At 38.9% G+C, this 24,312-nt stretch overlaps 1 protein-coding gene across 1 annotated transcript in view; it reads left to right on the top strand.

Moving 5' to 3' along the window:
- opcml (opioid binding protein/cell adhesion molecule-like) overlaps positions 1-24,312 on the top strand; it is a 251,801-nt gene that overhangs the window by 107,495 nt on the left and 119,994 nt on the right. Inside the window, 1 exon segment of the mRNA XM_018692216.2 lies at positions 1,843-1,918. Coding sequence (XP_018547732.1) covers positions 1,843-1,918 — 76 coding nt within the window.

Genomic DNA, 24,312 nt, shown 5'->3' with positions numbered 1-24,312 from the left:
TGGACACGCTGATCTATAGGTCAATTCTTTGCTTGACTCACCAGGTAAAATGTGCCACAGTGGGCTGCTGAGTACATACTGGGTGATCGAGTTACTTTCTACTTTATGGGGCACTGAGTTGAGGATGATAATGTGAGGGTAACAGCATGGAGGTGTACCCATGGCACCACCCATTCATCTCCAAAATGTGCAATATCTACAGTTTTCCTATTCTGGAATACAACTTGGGCCCAGGTTTGCTGTGTTGTAATGTAAACATGAGACTCAAAAAATTAAGGATGTGAAACTAGATTTTGATATATTCCTTTTTTTTTCTAGAGCAGCTACCTGCTTTACCAGGTTCATAAGCCAGCCTTGTTTGTACCTCAGGTGATGTTAAGGATGCCTGGATAAATGCAGATTTTCCCACAGACCTTGGGTGAAAGATGTTTCATTATGAGGAGCTCTTTTTCTCTTTCATAGGTCTGTGTCATTCTATCCCTATATCTATCCCTGCAAATCAATTCACTGCCAGGGGGTTTCTTGACCTGTTTCATGTCATGGTTGCTAAAAAATAAATAAAATAAAAATACACACAGGAGTCCCATTTGAAGAGATTTTGTCCTCCAGACTTCTATCTTAAAACATTCAAAAGTACATCAACAAAAATGTTTCCAGTGCTACAGTACAGCACTCACTGAGAGAAACGTGATGAGAGTGAAACCTATTCTTGGAATAGTATTCTTGATTCATTCTCTGAAAGTCAATTTAATTATTGTGAAATTAACAGTTCCTCATTGTCTTTTGGAACCTCTGGGCCCCCGCGTGACCCCAGTGGTTGACCCCTCTGAGAGCCACTGCCCTACATCTGATCCCAATTAGTATGGAACTGAATATTCTGTTCATAAATCTGACCATCTGTGTGCTGTGCAAACATACACCACTGAAAACTAAATCAACATCTATGATCCTGTCATATGCAGGAGTGCTCCCATGATGGAATCAATTAAATGTGGGTATGTCACAGAAAGTGCTTTATTCTTTGTTTTTGTTGCTAAATAGCAATGTTCCCTGTTAACCCCGTTAAGGACCCAATGGAGGTTCCTGGAACCAGGTTTGGGACCCATGTAATCACCTATGAAAGTAAGAACACTGCAGAGTGCAGACCATATGGTCCACATGGTACAGGCAAGTGATGCTACGTGGCGATTAAAAGAGAGAGGGAGAGCGAGAGCAGGAGAGAGAGAGAAAGACAGTGAGAGAGGGGGGGGGGGGGGGGACACACAGAGAGAAGGGGGCACTTCAGGAACTGTAGCCTACTTAACGAAAAGAAAGATACTGAAGCGAATTCAGCCTTTAGCTTTGAGTGTTCGCGACTAAAAGAAAAGGGAACATCGAGGGAGAGAGAGAGAAAAAAAAACATACAAGGAGTCTTGGCTGATGCATCTCTGCGAGAGCATCCATTTCACGGCGATTACTGTTTGAAGCGGAGGAGACGGTGCGCATTTCTCAGAGAAACACGGTGCTATCCTCTCCTCCGAAGTCAGTTTCCTAGAGCGGCTGGCGGGCGGAAAGACACTTTTTCCCCCTGCGTTTATCGACACAGACAGTATTTCATAACAAGCCTGTTTACTTGGAGCGAAACCAGGTCGACCGCCGCTCCAGTAGACTGTACTGCATCTTGTTTGTGGAGTGGAATTTGCGGTCTGCAGCTCAAGACGCAAAAAAGGATATATCAGACGGTTCAAGTTTTCCTGGAAGTTGCGCAGTGACAGAAAAACATGGGAATTTGTGGTCATTTGGCGGTGCCTGGGAAATGCCTCGTCGTCCTCGGACTTAAATTGTTATTCCTTGTACCTGCAGGAGTTCCAGCCAGAAGCGGGGATTCTGTATTAAAGGACAACATCACCGTCAGACAGGGGGACAGCGCCGTCTTAAAGTAAGTCTTTAACTGTATATTTATTATCACATGACTAACATGATCATCTCTTGTGCGCCCTGAGGATTGACTCCGGGTGTACAGCATGTGTTGGTCTAAACAGCTAACGAAGTGCAACGATTCAGGAGTTACTAAAGGTCAAACAAAAACGATCTAATGCTTGTTTTCCATATGGGTTATAACTAGTCTACAGATACTGTCTGGGTGTCATTTGCAAGTTATGGTATAACGTGCAACTCGGTGTTAAGCCTCTCGTGCTCATTGCCCTTGAATGTTATTGATCCGGTTGGTTAATGTCTTGTTGAGGATGCACAGGGTGCACAGAAATTCAGCATTAGGAGAGGTTCTGTTTGTATTGATTTGAGGATGTAATGCAAATGCAATTATGACTTTTAATTTTCTTGTTTTGTTTTCTTTACACTTAATGAAATGTTTTAGAAGACTGGATAGAGTGTACATCTGGCAGCTTTAAAAAAAAAATCAGTTAAGCTTGTATGAAAAACCACTATGTATTATTATTATTATTATTTAAAATGTATTTATTTATTATCAACCATTATGGTGTACATGATATTCCTGTCACTGCCATGATCTTACAGTGGCCTTATCACACCCTACCCTTAATCACCTCAGTATCAGTTATATCCAGTTTAACCTAATGTTGCTAAATGGGGTTTTACTGTGACTTTATCATATGTACTGTTTTTTTTTTATCTTCTCTGTCTCACTGTGATATTCTATTCATCTGTGTCTATATACTGTATTGTGCGTTTGTTGTAGGTATTATTTTGTATTTATTTATTTATTTAGTACAAGAATAGACCAGGTGTGGTGCTAGAAATTCAGAGTCTCTGTAAAAGCATGTGTGATAGGGCCCCGCTCCACCCACACAAATGCATACACACACATACACACAAACACAGGCTTACAGTCTATAAACACAGACTTTCTTATCATGTGCAGACAGACTTTTTGTATCAGCTGAATTTAATATCTCTGAAAATTGTTTGAAGGGTACAATTTATTAACATAATCATTATATTTAAGTGGAAAAAAAAAAAGTGTCGTGATCACTGGAGTGAAGTTGCTGCAGCAACAAAAGTAATGATAAACAACATGGAAAATGGAAATAAAATAAGAATAAGCACTAGACAGTAAGCACTACAGGCATCCAATTAGGAAATGAAAACAATGTAAGGTTAAAGGTTCAATGAACATGAAGCCATGATTTTCAACATGTGCTCAACAGTTACATATATCTGCATGGTGTTACAGATGTTAATGATAGTCTTGATTGCTTACTTAAGCATGATACAAATATGAGCAGACATGTTGATTTGTAGTACTAATGTGAAAATGACTACTTGGTAATATAGTCACATTACCAAGTCTGTATGCATTCAGTACCTCAAGCTGTCAGAACAGGGCAGTAGAGTTCAGCTGGCTCCAAGCTGGCTGAAATAGGTTTTATTTGGACAGGACATATTGCAGCAGCTAAACAGTTTCACTGTTGCACCTGGGCTAGATGAAGTGGAAGGTGATCATGCACTATAGTTGCAGCAGCTCACCGTAGAGGTCGTGGAGAGTGCTGTCCAAGATGGAAATCAGTTTAGTCCTCATCTTCTCTCTTCTGCTCTGCGCTGCCTCAGAGAACAGAGCTGGTCTGTCTCACCAGTTTGTTAATCCTGTCTCAGCCATTACAAATGTGTGCTGGCCTCCGCTGATTAGTAGAACTTGTTAAGTAATTTGTTGGATCTACTGAAACCATCCATTTCACTCTCCTTACCCTGGATGTTGACAGGCTGAAATCCACTTCTTGCTCCGTTGTCACGCTGAAGTTGAGCTGCGTATGGTTTTCCCTGTAGCAGCTGGCAGGGCTTGTTTGGCAGCTTCATTTTCTCCTTTTCTTGCCCTAACCTATGCACCCCACAATAGAAGAGTCATCAAAGAACTTAGTGGAGTTGCCATGACCCTGAGTTGAATCTTAAAATGAGAGGTGTAGAGAGTGAACTCCAAAGCTCACAATACAGTTACCCTGGGCATCCCTGTGCTGCTTCACAGTGTATCCAGTACACTGTCTTGGAGGAAGATGAACAGCTGCTTGTCAGTGTGCTAGTCAGTCCATAATCCAGGAAACCATGCTATCCACCTACATCGCTTTGAGCTTCTCCCCAAGCAGGAGGGGCTGGATGGTGTTGAAAGCACCAGAGAAATCAAAGGACATCATTCTCATCCTGCATCTCAGCTGCTGGGAATAAGGCCTGTGGTGCTGGTGTATGACAGCATTGTCCACACATTTGACAGCTAACTGCTCCACGCCCGAAGCACCCTGAGGCTGAAGCTGTGAGGACCCACTGCCTCGCCTATGAGGGGCCTCTCAAACTCTCTCATCACCCAAGTGGCAGTGATGCAGAGGCTTGGAAGGGCAGCCAGTGGGTGAGGCTGGAACTCAGGGAGGTGGGCCAGGGGCAGGAGGCTCTGGAGAGGAGTATGGCTGTGGTGTTGACCTCTTAGCTGAAATTGTAAGTCGCTAAAATATTGTCTGTGGTTTTATTTGAACATTTTATGGATGAAATTGCAAGCGTTGAAACAACTAATTTCCACCAGCACACTCCTGTATTTCCAAATAAATTATAGTGTTTGCGTCTGGAACTGACATTTTGCCACAAAAACACAGCTCTGATACATAATATTGCTATTACTTCTATTTTGAAGACAGTATGTCACATTGCCACTCTTGTAACATTCTCATGAGGGTAAAATTACTTCTGGTCACCAGTATGGCAGTTCCCCTACAAAGAGAGATTGAAACAATGATACACAGGTCTCATTCCAGCCCGGCCTGGTTAGCTTCTTTATCTCAGATCAGGAGTGGAAACCTGGTGCTCTGAGCCAGTTCACAAAGGCCTGTGAAGGGTTAAATGTTTTTAGGCCAGGGAAACTACAACATTGATGTGATCCTGGCAATATGTTTTTAATGAACAATTGTTGCATCTGAGTGATTTCCTGTAGCAGGCAAAATTCCTAGGGTGTTATTTTATTTCTACAGGGCTGTGTTATTAAGACAGTCAAGGGCAGCACAAAGCAGTATCATTCTCACATAAAGAAAGCCACTGGCAACAGGAACTTAAGCAGATGTGAGCGGAAGAATAATTAGCATCCTTCAACAAAGCTTTGGTAGCCATATTATTATTACTGTCTTTTTTTGAAATTAAAAATATATTGCCTAATGACACATGTTAGTGGAACAAAAAGTTCCTGTCAATTTTAAGCCAATATATCATGCACGTGCATGTGGACCATGAACTTAAACCTGAACTTAAAACTAACTGAAGTGTAAAAAATAAATTTTCATCTGCCAGTAATATTATTTTTGCTCTGATCATTTGTGATTCTTTGTGAATAATTGAGTCTAATTGGCTGGAATGTTACCAGTATTTGCATCAGTGTGGTCCTGTAATAAATAACTGACACTAATGAGATGAAAGGTGGGAGGTTGAATGTCATACCTAACTGACATGCTTGGTGCTCAAGCAGTGGTGGCGGAATGCAGTCAAGTATATTTCATTAAATGACTTGTGGTAATTAATACCAGTTAAGTGTTGCTGTTGTGTAAGGTGAGTGAAATAATTTGTCAGAATCTCAACAATACTAGTATTATTAATATTATTGTTAGTACCTACAACAGTACAATCAGTGGAATGCCCTATTGGTTTTGTGGGCAATGGATGGAAGGTGAGCGAAGCCTTAATCTGTTTGAATGAAATGAATCAACATACATGTACACTATCCTTATACCTTAAACCTGTATAATTAACAAAATCTTGGTCATAGCTCAATTATGAAATCCTGCCGCACCACAGAGCGTCACTCGTCATAACAGCAGTAGTTTCCTCTTTAGTATTCCCTTGACGGCATGCATCTTTGCTTCATCATAGTTAGTTTTGTGATTTGTCATTTTAAGATGAGACTTGTAGTGAGTTTTTTGCGTATTGCAGTGCTCTGTGTGAGCAGCTACAAAAAGTGTAACATTGTCGGCTGATATTCAGAGTTCCTGACTGATGCATCAATCATGACTTTAGCGCCTACGTTTTCACCAGTGTACTAGTATGGCTTTAAATTGTAATGCTGGTAAGATGGTCAAATGTCAAATTACATCCATCCATCCATTATCTGTGCTTATCCTTAAGGGTCATGGGGGGGCTGGAGCCTGTCCCAGCTGACATCGGGCAAGAGGCGGGACACATCCTGGACAGATCGCCATCCATCACAGATAGTGCAAAATTACTTAAAGAAATACCTGTGCAGCTTTTATTATCACCTTGCAAAGTGTAATTTCTAAGAATATAGAATAATCTAAGAATATAACTTACAATAGAAAGCACAGCAGTCTCATTTGTTGTTGATCATTCTCCACTTTCTAGTCCTGGACTTTTAATTCCTTCCAATCAAGGACAAATTGGTCTTTTATTTAAATAAATGTAAAGAATGTAAGGTTTGTGCAGATATTCTCAGGTGAAATATTTGCTTTGAGGTGAAGATTATTTTGGAGAGCTGCATTGATTTTCCCGACTTTTCGTTAATTTAGTTCATTTTGCAGATTTTTGCCCTAACTTTCTCCCAATTTGGAAGTGCCTGGTTTCTTACATATTGCAGTCCTTGTCACTGCTAACTCTATGGTTGACCTGTGGAGGGCTTCAGACAAACACCTCTGTGACACATGGTGTCACCAGCTGTTGAAATTCATTACTATCCTCTCCCAGTTTCACCCCCACCGTGCAGGTGCCCCGACCAAAAAGAGTCACAAGTGCAACAACAAGGACAGCAACCCTTGCTGGCTTCTGACCCATGATTATGGTCAGTTGTATTTATTGCAACACTGGAGGTGTGCAGTGTCTCTGGGCCCTTCAGATATATCATTTTGTTTGGAACTGTACATGGGGTGAGGACACTATATGTTGGTGCTAACAGTTTGGTAGCATGTGCTCAGGCACCCAAGTCGAGCCACTTCAACCTTATAGGACCTGTCCACATGTAGAGGTTAGTGATCATACCACCTCTCCTTCCTTATCCTTGCTGCACTGACAGGTTGACACTAAAGTCATGAATAGATTGTGCAGGGACTGACCTGCTCTGCTTGGTAGCCACAGTCATCTTGCACCAGCAGTGTATTTTATTCCTCCCCACTGAGCAAGCCACTACTAGCATTCAGGAGAGTGACACCCAGACTTACACAAAAATCTCTTTATTTTGTTTTTGTTGTAACCATTGTCCTGAAGGAGAGCAAAACCTACTACTCAGACTTAATGACAGTAAGAGTGTCATATATGTAGCTAGCCCTTCACTCTCAATGAGGAGTAGTACAAAAGCCTATGTCACTGATGTCTTGTAGGACAGGTCAATATGTCACTAACAGGCCCTTAATAATTTGACTTGCTATGGCCCTTCTCCCAGGTAGACAGATTAGCAGCAGAGATGGCTAAGGTGATGTGTGGCTGACCTGCACAGCTTCTGCCTTAGCCTTGTAAACCAGAGTGTGGAGAGCCAAATGGCAACTGATGACAGACCTGTCTAACTAAAGTTGCAGTCAATTCTTACTGTCTCGAAGAAGAGTTGAATTTTCTGCTGTGTCAACAGAACTACTTCTTGCAGAAGGAAATGGGAGAATATGAGTTTGTTGCAGCAGTAGCACCGCTTCTCTGATTGTGATCAACCTGTTCTGTGTTGATTGATTTTAGTAAGTGGGCATGTTTGAGGACAGGCCGATGCATCAAATTCAGGGTCTGTAACATCTGTCAAATATTGTAAAAACTGATGAATCCTTTGAGCATTTTTTTTTTAAAAGCACTTCTGGTTCAGCCCTCTCCAATATGAGGAGAGTAGGAGAATATTCTGATTTTTTTCATTTTATGTCATTGTAAAGTGGATGTTTTTAGGTTTTGAACTGCTGGTCAGCAACTATAAGTCATCTGAAGATGTCGTCTTTGGCTCTTGGGAATCCTTGATGGATCATTGTTTCTGTTTTAACAGTCTACTGGAATATCATTTGAATTTGATACATTAGATAATTCTGTACCTGAAGGACAGCCATTTTGGGCTAAAAACAATGTATTATTATTATTATTATCATTCCTAAGTGTGAGTTAACCTTTTTTTTTTTTCCTTAAAACATTTTTAAATGGAGCATTGCGCAGTGTTGTGACACTTCACAGCAGTTATCGGCCAATCAGAGGCTTGGTAATAATCATCTGAATACTGCATCATGAATTGATGAAGTGTCATACATGACAAAAACAAAATTGGATTGTTTCAAAGAGATTTTTGGTGGAAAACATACAAACATTCAAGATGCCATTTTTTTAAAAATAGTTTTTTTATTATTTATTTATTTTGGTTTCACAATGCTGTAACTTCCATGTAACACAGAATGAGATTTTTTTTTCTCCACCATAACTACCTTCAGTGCTTCAAATAGAGCTCTAAACTGACACCTGCCCACATGTTTTCTGCACTTATTCTTCTTGTTTGATTTTTCAGCATTATGATTATGTTGGGACAGTGTTTTGCTCTCTAATATGCATCAGTAAAAACATTTTAAGATTAAGATATTAAATGAATACACATTATATTTGAGGCCACTGAAATCTTAAAAGCATGTTACTTTCATTCATGTCTTATCAATTCCAAGCCTAGTGGTTTTCATATCTCATTTAGAAGTGATGAGAAGTACTTGCCTCTAATGAGCAGGTAGGGATAATTTTCAGCTCTCATTTTATTGTGTCTTCACACAGCACTTACTACACACAGTTCCTTGAAATATTGGATAGTGCTATGCATGGTGCTCTGTTTTCTTCTGACTTGAGAACAAGCATTCAGTCAAAGACATACCCTTTTCAGAGAGCTGTGTAGAACTATGATGCTGTCTGTTATCCAGTAGATAATTCTATTAAATATGCAAGGCTTTCAGTCATTCCCAGCAAGACTGCAAGGATAAGTGTTTTGCTTTTACCACATACTGTACACCCATTTGCTTATAACTAATGTTTGGAATTCAGCCTAAAGTAAGAAATATGTGAGCCATAAGAAGAATTTGAATACTATAGAACTGTGATATTCTTTCTCTGAAATCAGAGCTTGCACCCAGGGTTTCTTTTACTTAAAAAACAACAAAAAAATAAAAATAAATAAAAGAAGGTTTTAGAGTCTATAAGCCACATTGAATAATTCAGAACAAAGCAAGCTGCTGCTTTCATTGAATAGGCTTCCACAAGTCTGTGTATCTAGACTGGAGAGTTTAGAGTGCTAGGTTTCAAACAGGCATGACTTCTCTGCAACAGTGAATAGATTTTTCAAAAACATCAGCTATATTGTGCAGAATTACTTGAAGTTGGGTTGAGTGTTTAGCTAAAAAAAAGGAAAGTTGCATACTACACTGCCTTGATCTCTCTGCAGTCTTTACATAAAGGAACCAACAGCAATTTATTTTTTTCCTTTTTTTTCATGACTGCAAGTTGCAGCCAACTAGCTCCTGTCTCTCATTGCCCTGAACCTGAAACACCGCAGTGCACCCAGAATGCAATGATAGGTAGTTAGTTACAACTAAAAATGATATCTGGCTCATGGGCAGACAAGGGCATCTTGCAAAGGGAGGCCTAAGGGGAGGATAATGGGAATGGACACGGTGAGCTTAGTTTCTTTGTTCATGATCTTACAATGATGTATCATTTTAACCAATACTTTTCAGAAAGCCACCCAGTCATGACAAAACAAGCCCAGATTTTCCCTACCCGCTCAAGGCAGTTTTGCTACAGCTTAATAAAAACATAATTCAAAGAAACCTAAGGAAAAAGCACAGTGACTTCTTCACTTACTGAAAAGTGGAAATGGTTGTTATTTTGCAGTTACCCAAAAATGAGGCAATTTAACTGCAAGAAGAAAAAAAGGTGTATCTTTATTCAATTAATAACATTATCAGATACATGTTTTAATCATTATTATATATGCCCCATATATTTACACAAAAAACATGGGTCTGTTGAGTTTTAATAAATGACTTTGCTTGTGAAGTAAGGGCTTTGGATGTTTTCCCATGTGTAAAGTGCAAACACACCACCTCCACCTTAAAATCCTTACACAGCCTCATATTATTTATTAATTTATTGTTCCCTCAACCCTCCTGTTTTTTGTTTTGTTTTGTTTTGTTTTGTTGTTTTTTTTGTTTTTTTAATCCTGTGCAGCTACTGCAAGGTTTGGTCCCTGTGGGCTCAGAAGTACAGCAGTTGCACAGAAGCTTTCTTAGTAATTGCACATAGAAATATATTTTATTTCCATGACCAGGAATAGATATATTCATCACATATATAATATGTGCTAATTCAAGAAATTAGTCACTTCCACCAAATTTGAGTATCTATGCCATTCATCATTATAGACTACAAAATGACCACACACCAGAGTATTCAGCAAAAGTGGAGTGAAAGTGGAAGGCCCTTTTCTATCACCTATTTACCATCCTGGCATTGAGTGAAGTAGTTAAATGTGATACAATATTGAAGTAAGGGTGATGTATCACAGTGAGGCTCTTAAGTTCAAACCCTCTGTGTAGAGTCCTTAATGTCTGTCCAGTCTAATCATCACAGTGTCATCAAATGACTTTGATTCAAGAATGTACCACAGTGTACTCAATCAGCTAGGCCCACTGGATATATACCTGAGGATAGGGGTCTGGTTCCTATGGTGCATAGCAACCAGACCCCACCAGGGTTGCATCAGTCTTCTTCTAGCATTCCCTAGACATCCATCTCACACAGGTTGGGTTTCAGCATCTTTGTGTTGTCGTAAATCACTGAGATAGTCATTAATTTTTAATATCCAGAAACCTATGCGCCATGCTGCAGTCCAACTAGATCCTCCACTTCTGAGAGCTAGCCACATCCATTATAGGCTGTCTTTGCTGTCCCCTCTCTGTGCATGTTTGGCTGCACTTTTCTGATATCATTAATACTCATCAGCAACACCTTCCATTCATGCCACATTCTACCAGGCAATTTACGCTCTACTACTTTCACTCCCCTACCTACTTTTCTCCTTCCCCTTTTTAGGACATTCCCATCCCTCTTATCCATCCACCTCTTCGGTTATAGTCCAGCACTTACTCGAAAAATAGCCACAAATATTCCCTAAAGCTAGGACCACATGTGATTGTTATGTCAGTTACACTGTTGAGTTATGACTTTGGCATAAGGATAGACTAAGAAGGACCAAGTCTGTTAAAGTCTAGTCCAGGTGGTGTTAATAGCTGAGAGATAAAATGTGTGTGTGTGTGTGTGTGTGTGTGTGTGTGTGGTGATGAAGGATATTAATTGTTTTCTTTCTGGTCAAGTGGTTCTCATTTTAAGAAACAAACCAAAAAAAAAAAAAAAAAACAACAAAAACAAACAAACAAAAAAACAAAACCAATCTAATGATATAATAAGAAAATAGTGAAGTGTGTAGTGTGTTCATTGTTCGGGACTGGGCAATAAAATGAATGGGATTTATCCCAACTTTTTATTTTACGAATGTGAATATGCAAACTTTATTGTGGACATTTACGTTCAGTTTCACTGCAATACATGTCACAGAAACATTTTCCTCAATAGAAATAAAACAAATATTTAGAAAATGTTCATTATACAACAAGTAGTTCCAACCAAGCAATCTGATTGGTCAGCAAAACATTTAGAATGTGCTCAAATCAGCATGACAGCACATCTTACTAAAAAATATTACTCCGCCATACACATTTTACTTTGTTGGTAATAGTTGTATAATCGCAAGATTACACTCAATGGTGCGCTTTAACGTCATTTAAGTCCACTGATTTGACTGATTGTGTTCCAGTGGAGGACAGTCTTCCAACATCATATCCATACCCAATATCCTCATTCCTTTATCCAGCCACACAAACTCCCTGAGAATTCCTTGGACCACTATGAGCAACATAAGACGTGCACGCTGTCGCACACTGTAATTTTATGTGCTACATAGTTTTGCTGTGCGCGGAGAAAGTGGGAGCAGTGCGCGATTGCACAGGCGCGCAGCTTAGAGGGAACATTGCAGCCTGTTCTTTTTAAACACTGTAGAGTTGATATTAGTGTGGTACTTCCTGGCAAAAGAGCAATGATGCATTTGACCTTGAATAAATGAAGATTGCTACAGTAGAACTGTGGCTGTAGTTCAAAGTGCTTAAGTTAAATTACAACATAGCAGACACTAGTGTCTCCACAGATTGGGATTTCCCAACCTGCCTTGTCTGTCGATAACTCAGTATTCCACAGAAACACCTGGTCCTGGATCTGGCTAGACTTTGGAACACAGAGCTGAATATATTTGCAAAATAATGAGTGAAAAGTAATTTAATTCAATCCTTAAGGCTGTAAGACTGGAAGTTAATTTTAATATTTCCCATGTGCTATGTGAAGATAAGTATGTTGAGATCTGTTAATTAATGGCTAACTTAGCTTAATTACTGACCTCCCTAGCATAAATGGTTATGTTAAATATATCATGGTGATTATGGGAGGACATTGGGGAGCTCATGTGCTCTTGTTTCCTCTAGTAATGGCTGTTATTTGTTCGTTTGCTGTCACAGTTCTTTCTGTTTTAAGAATGTGACTATCAGAAGCTGAAGAAGTAGGGCATCCCCTCAGAGGTGATCGAGGTTCTCCTAGAAAGGTTGTACTTTTTATTTAAGAACACTGCTGCCATGAGCAGGCATGAGCTTTACGTTTCTGCAGCACAACTAGAAACTTTCAGGTCAGAGAAGTCAGGGGCACATCAGAGTCATGGCTAAAGTGGAAACCAAAACAGAGAAAATAACTACTTACTAGAGTCACTAGAGTATTGCAGTTTTGCCCCCATTTTAGGGCAGTGTTACTTGTTGCAGAACCTTGGCAGTGAGACTCTCATCGCTGCAGGCTTTCACATTTATGTTCTGCCATGAGTTGATGCGCTGTTGGTGAGCATTAAAGCAGCTCTTGAAATCTTGTATGCTATGTTCTTCGTCCGTGCCACTTGAGATCCCCCTCATTTCAGAAATGAGATGTCTCCGACCATCTGTCAACACAAAGTACCGGCCTCCCATGACCAGACAAATCATTCCTAATTCTCCAGCCTCTCCTCAAGTCCTGGATCCCAGCCGTTGGTGCTCTAACGAAACAGATCCCCCTAATGGAGGAATATGGCAGAGAAAAGTGCCTCCCATTGATTCTGTTCCCTGGCCAATGCCGCCTCAAGGATAGTGCAGCTGAGCTATACTTAGAATCAAGGATAGGGCTGACGTAATATTTTTGTTCTATTATGTTCAAAATCCTCTGTAAGGGCAGCGCAGTGATGAGACTTAACTAATCCTGACGGAGCAATTTCAACATAAACCAAACAGCTACAGTCAATTAAGAGCAGAATGCAGTAAATATGGCCGTTAAATGGGACTTGGCTTCCAGCCTCAGCTTATGAGCTGATCACAATGTGAAAGGCTTCCCATGAACATGTCTATCATAAACCAGACAGTGCATTACAGTGATTATGTTCACATTAGCAACTTATTTGTGGTGCCTCCATCTGCCTTCGGTATTAATCAGAGATGATGAAAAAATCATGAAATTGTCTCATTTGTCTTTGTTGACGGACATACTGGAAACTAGACAGTACACTCTCTTAACATGGAACTTGTAAAATACACTTTGATCAGCCTCTAAATACTGATGAGAGACTGACAGTCAGATGTCTATTATATGTTAAAACCTACAACATCCATTTAAACAGAGGCGACAGTCTTCAAAGCAAAGGCATCCATCTTGGGAAATACACCATCCCAGTGTAACTTTGCGCCACGCTCCCTGCCTTTCTGATTGATATCACATTTTAATGCACATAGTTGTGGTGGTGTGGCTGGTCTGGCTAGGCACACTGAAATCAATAAGTGCCCTTGATTTATTATTGCAACCAGATTTCACTGTTTGAGGACAAGGAAGGAAGGAGGGAATTCGTCTCAGTCTGCCAGTTGATGGTGCTCATTAATATGAATAAAACTGACTAGGAGTCATCTGGGAAGAATGTCATACCACATTAGACAAATAAGTGGCTGAAACCACTGGCTGTAATGAATTGATTTGCTTCACACTGATCCCCCCCTTTTCTACTGTTAATCACATTTGGGAATCATTTTCATGTTCTGAATTTGTGCAATTATGAAATATTAAATATTTTAAGTGAACAAGACTTAGGTCTGTGTTTAACTTTTGCATAATTTAGTGTATTTGTATTTGTGATAAAACAAATTTCACAAAAATAGAATACCTCACCAATTATAATGCACTCTTGGGCAGCTGAATCAGTACTTATGGATATGATGAATTCTCAAAAGTTAGACACCAGAGGACCATGTTCTGGCTTGTGTTTTTTTTTTAATGCAAGGAAAGTGCAACTGAAAATGCTTTAACTTCCAACAGTACAACAACTTTTAGAACACCTCACTTCACATTCACACAATTAAATGCATTAACATTTGGGAGCTGCCCTCGGCAGCTTCAGTCCTCTATTGCCACTGCCACTGAGCAGTTGGGAGTTCACGTCCTTGGTCAAGGGCATATTGACAGTGGTTGTTAGGGGAGAGTGTTGGGCACCTTTTGAGCTTTTGTGGTACATCAAATCATGTACAATATTTCAAGTATTTCAAAGTTTAAACCAGTCACACTTTTAGCAGAGCTCAGGTAATCGTTATCAGGCCTCAGACTAAGGTGTGCTACAAAAGAGAGACACATCTACAATAATTCTACTTAGTTGGTTTTAAGGTAAACGGTCTTTTAAAGTGACAGCTGCTGAGTGTTCTATGTGGAAACTGTGCAACTGTCTAGAAATAGGGCTACTTTTCTAACCTGTGGAGTGCTGCCACCTTGTCACCCAGAAAAATTCTCTCGCGCAGTTGGTTAGATAATAAATGGAGGTCCGACAGGAGGAAAAACCAAGAAACTACTGTAAAACATTTCTGACATACACTATTTAACTTTGGAAAATCAATAAAGCCAATTTAGCAAATGGCTTTTCTTGTTTATCAAAAATGGTCTACCAGGCCTGTTTTTGTTTTTGTTTTTTTACTTCTCTCTCTCTCTCTCTCTCTTTCTTTCTGTCTGTCTGTTTTGGAAGAATATTGTCCCATAATAATACAAGCTATGAGCTTTCTCCTTGATACTCACTATCATCTCTGTTCAAATAAACAACTTCTTTTGACAGGTACACTGGGAAGTTGTTTCACAGTCTAATACAAACTGATGATTCTGCCCAGCAATCAGCAGCTCAGGCTGTTCCATCAGCATTACCCTTAACCATGAAACAGATAATAATTCACTGCTGATATAACTGCTGTTATAAAATCTAACCAAATGTATATTCAAAAAGCATTAAACTCTTTGGGATAATCATTGCATAATGTAACACATCAGCTGTGAACTATAAGTGAGATTCATTCATCAGTCTTTTAAGACTTGCTAAACTTCAATTTGGATTGTTGTAGATAGTTTCTGAAATAGTTTTGTTAAAATGTATGAACCCCAAATCATTTTCACCACATCATCTAGACCTGAGTATAGAAAATATGTTCAATTTGTTAAATACATAAAACAGTGTGTGTTGTGGAATTACTGCAGGTACAGACTTTACAAACAGTGTGGAGCTGTTCTGTGCAGCCATCATCAGAGTCAATACAGCACTGTCCATTATGTGTTTTTAACCACAGCTAAGGGAAAATATGTCACTGCACCTAACAACATGCTTTTGCTTTTTTGGTAGTGTTTTAATTGATGTGGTTACTTAAGCTGCTAAAAGTTCATTGTCAGTAAAATGTAACATCAGTCCAGAGCCATTAGAATTTTTTTTTGTTTGTTTAGTTAAACATGTAAAAGAATGTAATTTTGCCATTAAATGTTTCAAAATGACTTCTAGACAAAAAGGGAAAAAAAAAACAAAAAAACATCTGAATGTACTATTAAATCAGTTTTTGATGAACTGGTCAAGACAACATCAACATTTCTAGTTTCACAGTGAACACCTACCACCACGACTTGCACATTAACATTCCATTATTTTCAATATGTTTATGTCACTGGACTCATTAATTTGCTTGGCCAAGATATCAGCAATTATTGCTTGGATTTTATCACAGTAATTATAGTACAGTAGTTTGAGGTTGTTAAGAACAGCTGTGGCTCAGGAGGTAATGCGGTCGACCCACTAACCAGAAGGTTGGTGGTTCGATTCCCGGCTCCTTCAGTCTGCATGTCGAAGTATCCTTAGGCAAGATACTGAATCCCAAATCGCCCCCGATGCGTGTGTGCATCAGTGTGTGAATGGGTGTGCGAATGGGTGAATGTGATCTGTAGTGTGAAGGGCTTTGAGTGTTCGAAATGGCTATAAGTACAGTCCATTTACCATTTACCAAGAAGCTTGTCCACCAGTGAGCACTGACAAGTTTATGCTTATGCCTTAAAATGCATTGGTTACAACATATCTTGGTCATCCCTGCTTCCTATGTAGATACCCTCACTAAAACACAATGATTCATATGTACAGATGATTATACACTTAAGAAAACATGATTATGAAAATTACCCTATATTCCATTTCTGCCAACAGATCCCCATAAATCCCACACACTGGTCCTAATGTTAGTATTTGCATTGATAAAGATCTGATGGATGGGTGCTTTCCAAACGTTATTTAACCATGATTAAAAATGTGACTCTCTGGTAGGCTACCTCAGTAGCATCCTTTCCACCAGATGGCTCTTTCTACATTTTTGTACCCTCTTGGTCAGATTACATACAAAATCTTCAGTACAATGTCACCACATGTGGCAGAGTCACTTTTTGCAACAGCAGTTTCATTTACAAACCATGAGGGAGGGACTGACTTCAGTTGTGGCCCACAAAATTAGTTTATTTACTGTACAGTATATAATGTGTATTCATGCACTGATGGCTCTTTATTACACTTTGTGTTCAAAAATTGTATTTAATTATTGTGCATAACTGTACAGATTGCTCCATTATTCATTAGTGCATTACATTGGCAGGGGCAGAAGTTACTACATTGCCTTCAAGGCAGTTATTGCAAACTGATGTGTCTCTCTACCGTGTGTTTTCAATACTTACACGTTCACTCTGTTCACTGAGGGTTTTGTATGTGAGAGAAGCTGAAGCACTAGCTCCACACAATTCAAGAGAGAAGATGATGCATAATTGAGGAGGTCAGTGCTGAGTTTGACCCACATATTTTGATTCCTGTCTTTGGATTCCTTTGTAGAGGGCAAATCAGTAAGAACTAGACTTTACAGAATACATTTTATAGAGGTATGTGATTCACTACAACAGTAGGGGCCAGTAATAAGCTGTTTTATCACTGGCTGTAAAACCAAACAGGAATACCTTTACAAGGATACATCTGTTATGTATTTATTTATTTATTATCAAAGAAAACCAATATGGTGTTTCCATTAAGTATTTTTTGGGGGTAAAAATGCCTTTTAGAATATACAGACTGCCCTTTGTTTTCTCTGTCTGCCCTCTTTCCTCTCATTATGATTAATCAATATTGGCACAGTGCTGAGTTAAAGGTGAGGTGGTTGAGGCTTTCTTAAAATAAGTGTCTGACAAAATTTTAGTTGTGTTCACCATTAATATGGATGGCTAACAATGTTTATTCTAATAATCGATTTGCTGTGAAAAACATGTCGAGCCATGTTATCTGACAAGACTTGGATGCCGACACCTCTGGTTGTTATCCTTCTTTTGCCTACCAAGATGTCTTAATGCATTTCATTGTGACTAGCCTTTTGTAGTTCCTCAGCATGTGGGAGGATGGTAACCTGGTCTAAATAATAATCCTGACAGGATCTAATTAATTTAGGTTACTGTATAACCTTTACTGTTCACAGTCTTACTGTCTTGGCGGTAAGACTATACCCTAATGACTGGCTTGAAGTGCAGTGAGCCATAAGGAAGATATAGACTATAATGACCTCTCGGTAAAAAGTGCTAGAAAATGTGAAGTTGAGGGTTAAAGACAAGCTATAAAAAGCACTTTTCACCTCAGTGTGATAAAACGCAGAAAGGTTACATTGATCAAGCATTTAATAAAAAAAGGTGCTTAATGTCCAGAATCCTAGAAAAGAAAAAGAAAAAAAGTAAAAGGAATGCCAGAAACAATTTTTTCTTAGGTTATATACACCATGAAATGTTAATGAGTCTATTATAAAATTATAGCTACTTGTTATTTTATGCTTCATCCCTGTTGCAACCCACGAACAGCATGTGACTGTGTACCGTAATTTCCAGACTATAAGCCGCTACTTTTTTCACACACTTTGAAACTTGCGGCTTAAGCAATGATGCGGCTAATTTATAGATTTTTACGGGCTAACGAGCTTCATGCTGCAAAAACATTTAGACACCTGCAGCATATAGACAAGTGCGGCCTGTATATGTACTTTTTTTTTTTTTTTTCTTTTTAAATTTAGTGGGTGCGGCCTATAGTCAGGTGCATTCAATAGTCCGGAAATTACGGTACTTACACAGAAAAAGAAAAAAGTATAAATAAATATATCAGTTATCTACATATTTGCTTGTTTTTCCTCACATGTGCAGTACATGATGCATGGTGCAGTATTTGTTCTGCTTGCCACTGAGCATATATACTGAAATTCCTTTAAGCGTACAAACCATGTTGTTGAACATGAAATCGGGAAGGCAGGGCAACAGCTATTTGTCTGGGGATGCATATAAGGCTGATCTTTTTCAATCAAATAGTTCACACTGCTGAGTAGCTCCTTTCTTATTTTCTGTCTTTGTTTCTTTCCAATAGAGCTTTCTCTTTTATGACAAATTATGTGTGCATCATTTTTTAATCAGTAGTTTCAGTTCCAGGTTTTTCAGTTGGCTTCACCTTGCTCAGGAAAGGAAATCCTTTCTCTATTGATAGACACACTCTTTAATTGCTTGTTTTAATCAGGTATACAACACCCAGATTCTATAGTCTTGTAACTTCATTTGTATTATCATTTTCACCTTCCCAGCATTGGTCTTCAACAAAGCCTCTAAACATAGCCAGTGTCTGCTTTTCACAAGAGCAGACATTGCTGATACTTATAGTTAGTGACAAAAATTCTTCACTCCCTCAAAACACATAAAAAAAAAGAATACCAGATGCTCCCCCAGAACTATTTAGAGGTCATTTGTCAACCTCACCAAGACGAAGGAGCTAGGAGGCACATGGAGGGCAGCTCACTGATTCTGTCAAAAATATCAGTATTAGAACATAGACATTCAGGGTAACATGACTGCCCCACCAAGTGGTGAGTGGCTTAAGTTAACTCACCTGACAAGCACAGGGGGCTAACCTTCAACTCAATGAAGTGAAGAGAGCAGAGAGGTTCAAACTTCATATAAAAGCAGTTTGAAGAATGTGAGACAGAGCCACTGTCAGGATCACTGACCAATGAAAACTATCTACAAGGTAAGAAAACTTCTGTGTGTGTGTGAGGAGGAGAGACACCTCTATCAGGACTCTTTTTGACCCATTAAATGCACAGTCATGCCAATGTTTGACTTTGCTCCAAATGAGTTTTTCATTCACTCAATACATGGGAAGAGGAGAATCTGAATAGATGTAGCAGGTGACAGATGATACTGAACACAATTTGCAGAAAATTTTATTTTCAAATTGTAATTGACAGGTGTGGAAGTGGGAAAAATGATATTACTTGTTTTGTTTTAGGTCACATACTGACTTGTCTGCAGACATGTTAAACAGCGAGTGGACTGTACTGATGTCATTTTATTCCAAGGCACAGTTTTCCTAATTTGATTTAAATGTAGTTTGAGCCAACTCAAAAAGCTCATGCTGACGATTACATTGGTCTAATAAATCTCAAGGCCAAGTTTAAGTGATCACCCTACATATAGCTAGGCCTCATGCATCAGGGTCTGTCTGTTTGCATATATCAGTGTGAGTGTATGTTCGTTACATTAAAGAAGCTATATATATATATATATATATAAACACATACATACATATATGTTTTTGCTATTGCTTAACTTTAGCATTAACAGCAATTTACTCACCAGAAGAAATGAAGTGAGCATGCTAACCAGCTAGCTCTGGCCCATCTCATCACTCGTCTGATAGTGACTCAGGCTCTTGGCAGTGACAATCATCACCACCTGCTCCTGACAGGAAGCCATGTTCAGTGGCAGAGGAAAATTACATATAGCCCCTTTAATTGTCAATATTCAATTAGCACTTAGTATCTCACTGAGATGGCAGATGGAGGAGTGAAGAAACAAAAGAAAAAAAAAAGATTCTCATTTACAACTACAATTCTGTAACTCTGCAAAAGTGCCAGAAATATTGTGAAAAAATATAATAGCTACAGCTCCATCTTGAAATGTAGTGATTTAAATCATTTGTCAGAAGGCCCAGATTAAATTGTCAGTGACATAGCTGAACTGTCAATGAGCCATTTTATTTTATCCCCCTGCATTAGTGTCCACAGAACAACAGGATAAAAGCTCAAGCTGATAGCACATGTTGAGCATTCATTCATTTCAGTACAGTATCAAAATAAACTTCCTTATATTTTTACTCTTACTTTGATCATCACAGTGAGCAGCATGTGTGCTTTTATGTCTGTTGACTTGTTCTACAGTTGTTCTGGAGCTTTTTGTGCCAATTCTTTGAGGCATTTTTCATACCTTCCCATGAGCACATGAATGCACCAACAGCAGTCAATTTAAGAAACCTATCATTTCACATCGTGCTTGGGAGAGCATCTCTGCTAGTTTGTCAGATCCAAACCCAATAGATTCTTTGTATTAGGTTTCCCTGGTAACAACTGAGGCACCATGCTTCCAATGTTTCTAATTGACCAATCAATATCATTCACTCCCAATGTGATACAGTCAGTTCCCATCTATACACACAGTCTCTATACCTTTTTTAATTTTTTTTTTTTTTACCATATATTTTTTCTTAATTAACTGAATTGTCTATTTGTGCTTATTCAATGAAATATTCATCATTTAATAACAAGACATGCAGAGTGACCCTGCCCTTCAAAAAGTATATCATTTTAGCATCAGTCTACAATCACTCTAGAAATACCAGTACATCAATTATGAGTAAAACTTTTTGTGTGATATTTAAATCTCATCATTTTCATCAGATGGTTAATAGTCATCTTTGTTCACCTGCACCATACTATATGAGCATATGTATTTGCTTGTTTGACAAGTTCTGAATGCGGCTTGTGGTGGTTTTTGAAACCACACAGTAAAGAATCAGAGATGAAAGTGCAGTAATTAGCAATTTCCATCTGTCACGTCACCTGAGGAAACAGCACTTCTGTACATGTTTAAAGAGGCAAGCTTAAATCAAACAAACATCTTGGCTATGATACAAATGTTTAAGGAAAACCAAGCAAGCCCTGCTTTTAACCTAGCTTTTCATCTGAGAAATAGGCCAATCTGTCCAGTATTAATGGAACTCCAGACTTTTGGGAGACAGAAAAAAAATTAAGCATTGAACTTCAATATCATTATTCTGTCATTATTATTTGTTCCTTTCAGGACAAAAACCAATGTGTATGACTCTAATGGTATACTCACCTGGAGGGGATAATTATGACACATGGCCCACTTATCTCAGACAGCGTTGTGTTATACATTTAAAATGAAACTGCAGGGTATTTCTGTAGCTGCAGCTGAATCCCACTCTCCTCAGTCTTGCAAAAATATAGCAGTATAACTCATACAGGACTAGTCCAATCTTAGCATTGGGCCTTCATGGCATGAATATTGAGGCTGTGGACATTTAACCTTCTACTGACTGTCCAGTGTCCCTTAGTTGGCATTGAGAATAATGAGAACCATGAAAACCAGACTGTTGACAGTGACCCATTTGACTCTGCACGAGATTTATAGCCGTCAAGTGGAGAGGGCACACTTGGCTTCTGTGGGGGTCAAAGCTATCATGGCCATAAAGGTTTAATTATGGGATGGGGAAGTGCACACTGTCATGTATTGTCATACATGCATTATGGTCCAGAGCAGATTCAGTATGTGGAGATATACAATACAATAGATTTTGTGACACTTTACATACAGCTTATATTTATATTTAATGGCAAATAATACAAGCTGCAGTGGAGTCCATCACAATTTTAATTTTGTCTTTAACAAATGAAAGCTTGCTAACATGGGTGTTTGATCCAGGAAATGCATCGTACATCGTTGAAGTGGCTTTTCAGTCACAGAGCTTAGCTTCCCTCTCTCCTACTGACTAGTACATGTCACAAGCCAGCATTATTAATGCTGCCAAAAAAAAAAAAAAAGATCAAACTTGACAGAAAAGCACTGGTTGCTGGCTTGCATAGAAACAGGTAATGTCCCTTTGTTATTCCTGCTAATTTGACTCTCAGAACGCTGCAATTTTTATTTAATAAACGATTTACTAAACGATACCTGGGAATAAGAAGTGTTGAAAAACATTTGCGTGGGGTCAGATAAGGCACTGACATGCAGTGAGCTACTGACAAAGGAGAAAAAAAAAACATATTAAGAAGTTCATAGCATGCCAGGCTTTTGGTAAATATCTTCCTCTCTTCATAAAGTGATGTGAGGCCAAAGCAAGGTTACCTCTGTCTTTGTACTGCATAATGCACTTCATCCTATGTGACTCTGTCAGTATCAAGCTGTTTCTAAGCTGAATGAATCATTTCATAGCACTCCAGTGTCCAGTCATTCCACAGGTCGTAGTATATTGTGTTTCAAAGAGAGATCACTCAGTTTGAGAAGAGGTGTGCACACTGGTATGAAGTTAGAGTAGTTCCTTATCTAAAAATGAAATGGTTGGTTGGTTGTTTGTGCAATTGACCAGAGCCCATGGTAGCATCATTGAGTTACTTATTGTGTATGACCATCATAACCAATGATGTTGCTATATCTGAATATATTCTGAACAGATATCTCAGATATGTAAATATTGTACTAAACATGCATAGTGTGCATGCATGTGGGGCCAGAAAATTCTATATTTCTCTGTAGCAGTTCTCAGTTTTATTGAGCATGAGAACAGCAATGAGCAACATCGCAAGCAAGCAGCCCAACAACATTTTTTGTAAACTGCCACAGAACTGAACTTTTAAGTGACCATCCCCTGCTTGTGTGTGTCAGCATGAGCCATTACTGGAGCCAGCCCCTCTGTGTGCTGCCTTTATATTACACAGTGTAGCTTCAGAGTTTTATTTCTTCACCTGATGGTGTTCCTGTCTTCCAGAAATCCATTCCAAAGACATAGTGGAGGAGCACACAAACAGGGAGAGAGCAGATTTTGTTCAGAAATGTTTTTGTCTTGTGCACAGTAACCACACAGGAAAGACAGAGTATTGCTGGATGTTATAAATAATAGATAATGTTTCAATTTTGGAGGGAGGCACAAATAGTATGGTAATTTTCTGACATATGAAATACCTTGGCAAGGTGCCCCAATAGATTAATATCTAAACAGGTACAAAAGGGCTTAAATTAATCATTGGTTAGGCCTTGTTTGTGCCCTCGTGGATATAGAGCACACATTGGAAGAAAATCTATAGCTGTGAGGGAGCACAGGGTCAATGATGTTGTTCTCCACAAAGTGTATTGCACTCATTTGTCTGCCTCACGGGTGGCACATTTGCCCGGCAAATAAAATAGAATGCTTCCTGACCATGGTAGTACATCTGATAAAATTAGCTCTGGAACAAGGGCAGCGCCACCTTCGTAATCCTTGATAGTGGTCTGTCTTTCTGGTGCACTCTCAAACTTTTTGGAACACCAGGCGCCCTGCTCTAAATCCATACACTTGTCTTAAGTGAAATGAGCCGTGTCACTTTGGATTGGTGCGGCGCTATCAACTCCAAGTTAAAAAACAGCTGCACACTACTTCAAAAAGTTTGCAGAGCTTCACAACTTTGATGTTTCATCTGAAGACTGGAAGTAGAGAGAGTTATGTTTTTTTTATACATGATACCAACGTCTGATCATGCTGCTCTGTACTTCAGTGCTCACGTTATTCTGAAAAAAGAAACAATTTACTTTACATGGTCATTAGATGGTAAAAGGCAATCTTTGAACAACAGATAGAACCTCTGAAAATAATGAAAAATTGTCCTTTTTTGATAAAAATTTCCAGACAGACTGGGTTAATGTAGCATAGTGGAAGAAACCTTAACTTACTTGATATTCTCTCTGTGAATTTCTTTTAATCTCACTGTAGTTAACTTCAGACTGTATTTGCAGACTAAAGATAGGTCACCATTTATAAAG

Source organism: Lates calcarifer, linkage group LG20 (genome assembly GCF_001640805.2).
Source record: "Lates calcarifer isolate ASB-BC8 linkage group LG20, TLL_Latcal_v3, whole genome shotgun sequence".
Classification (NCBI taxonomy): Eukaryota; Metazoa; Chordata; class Actinopteri; family Centropomidae; genus Lates; species Lates calcarifer.
This window is presented reverse-complemented; position numbering and strand designations above follow the sequence as displayed.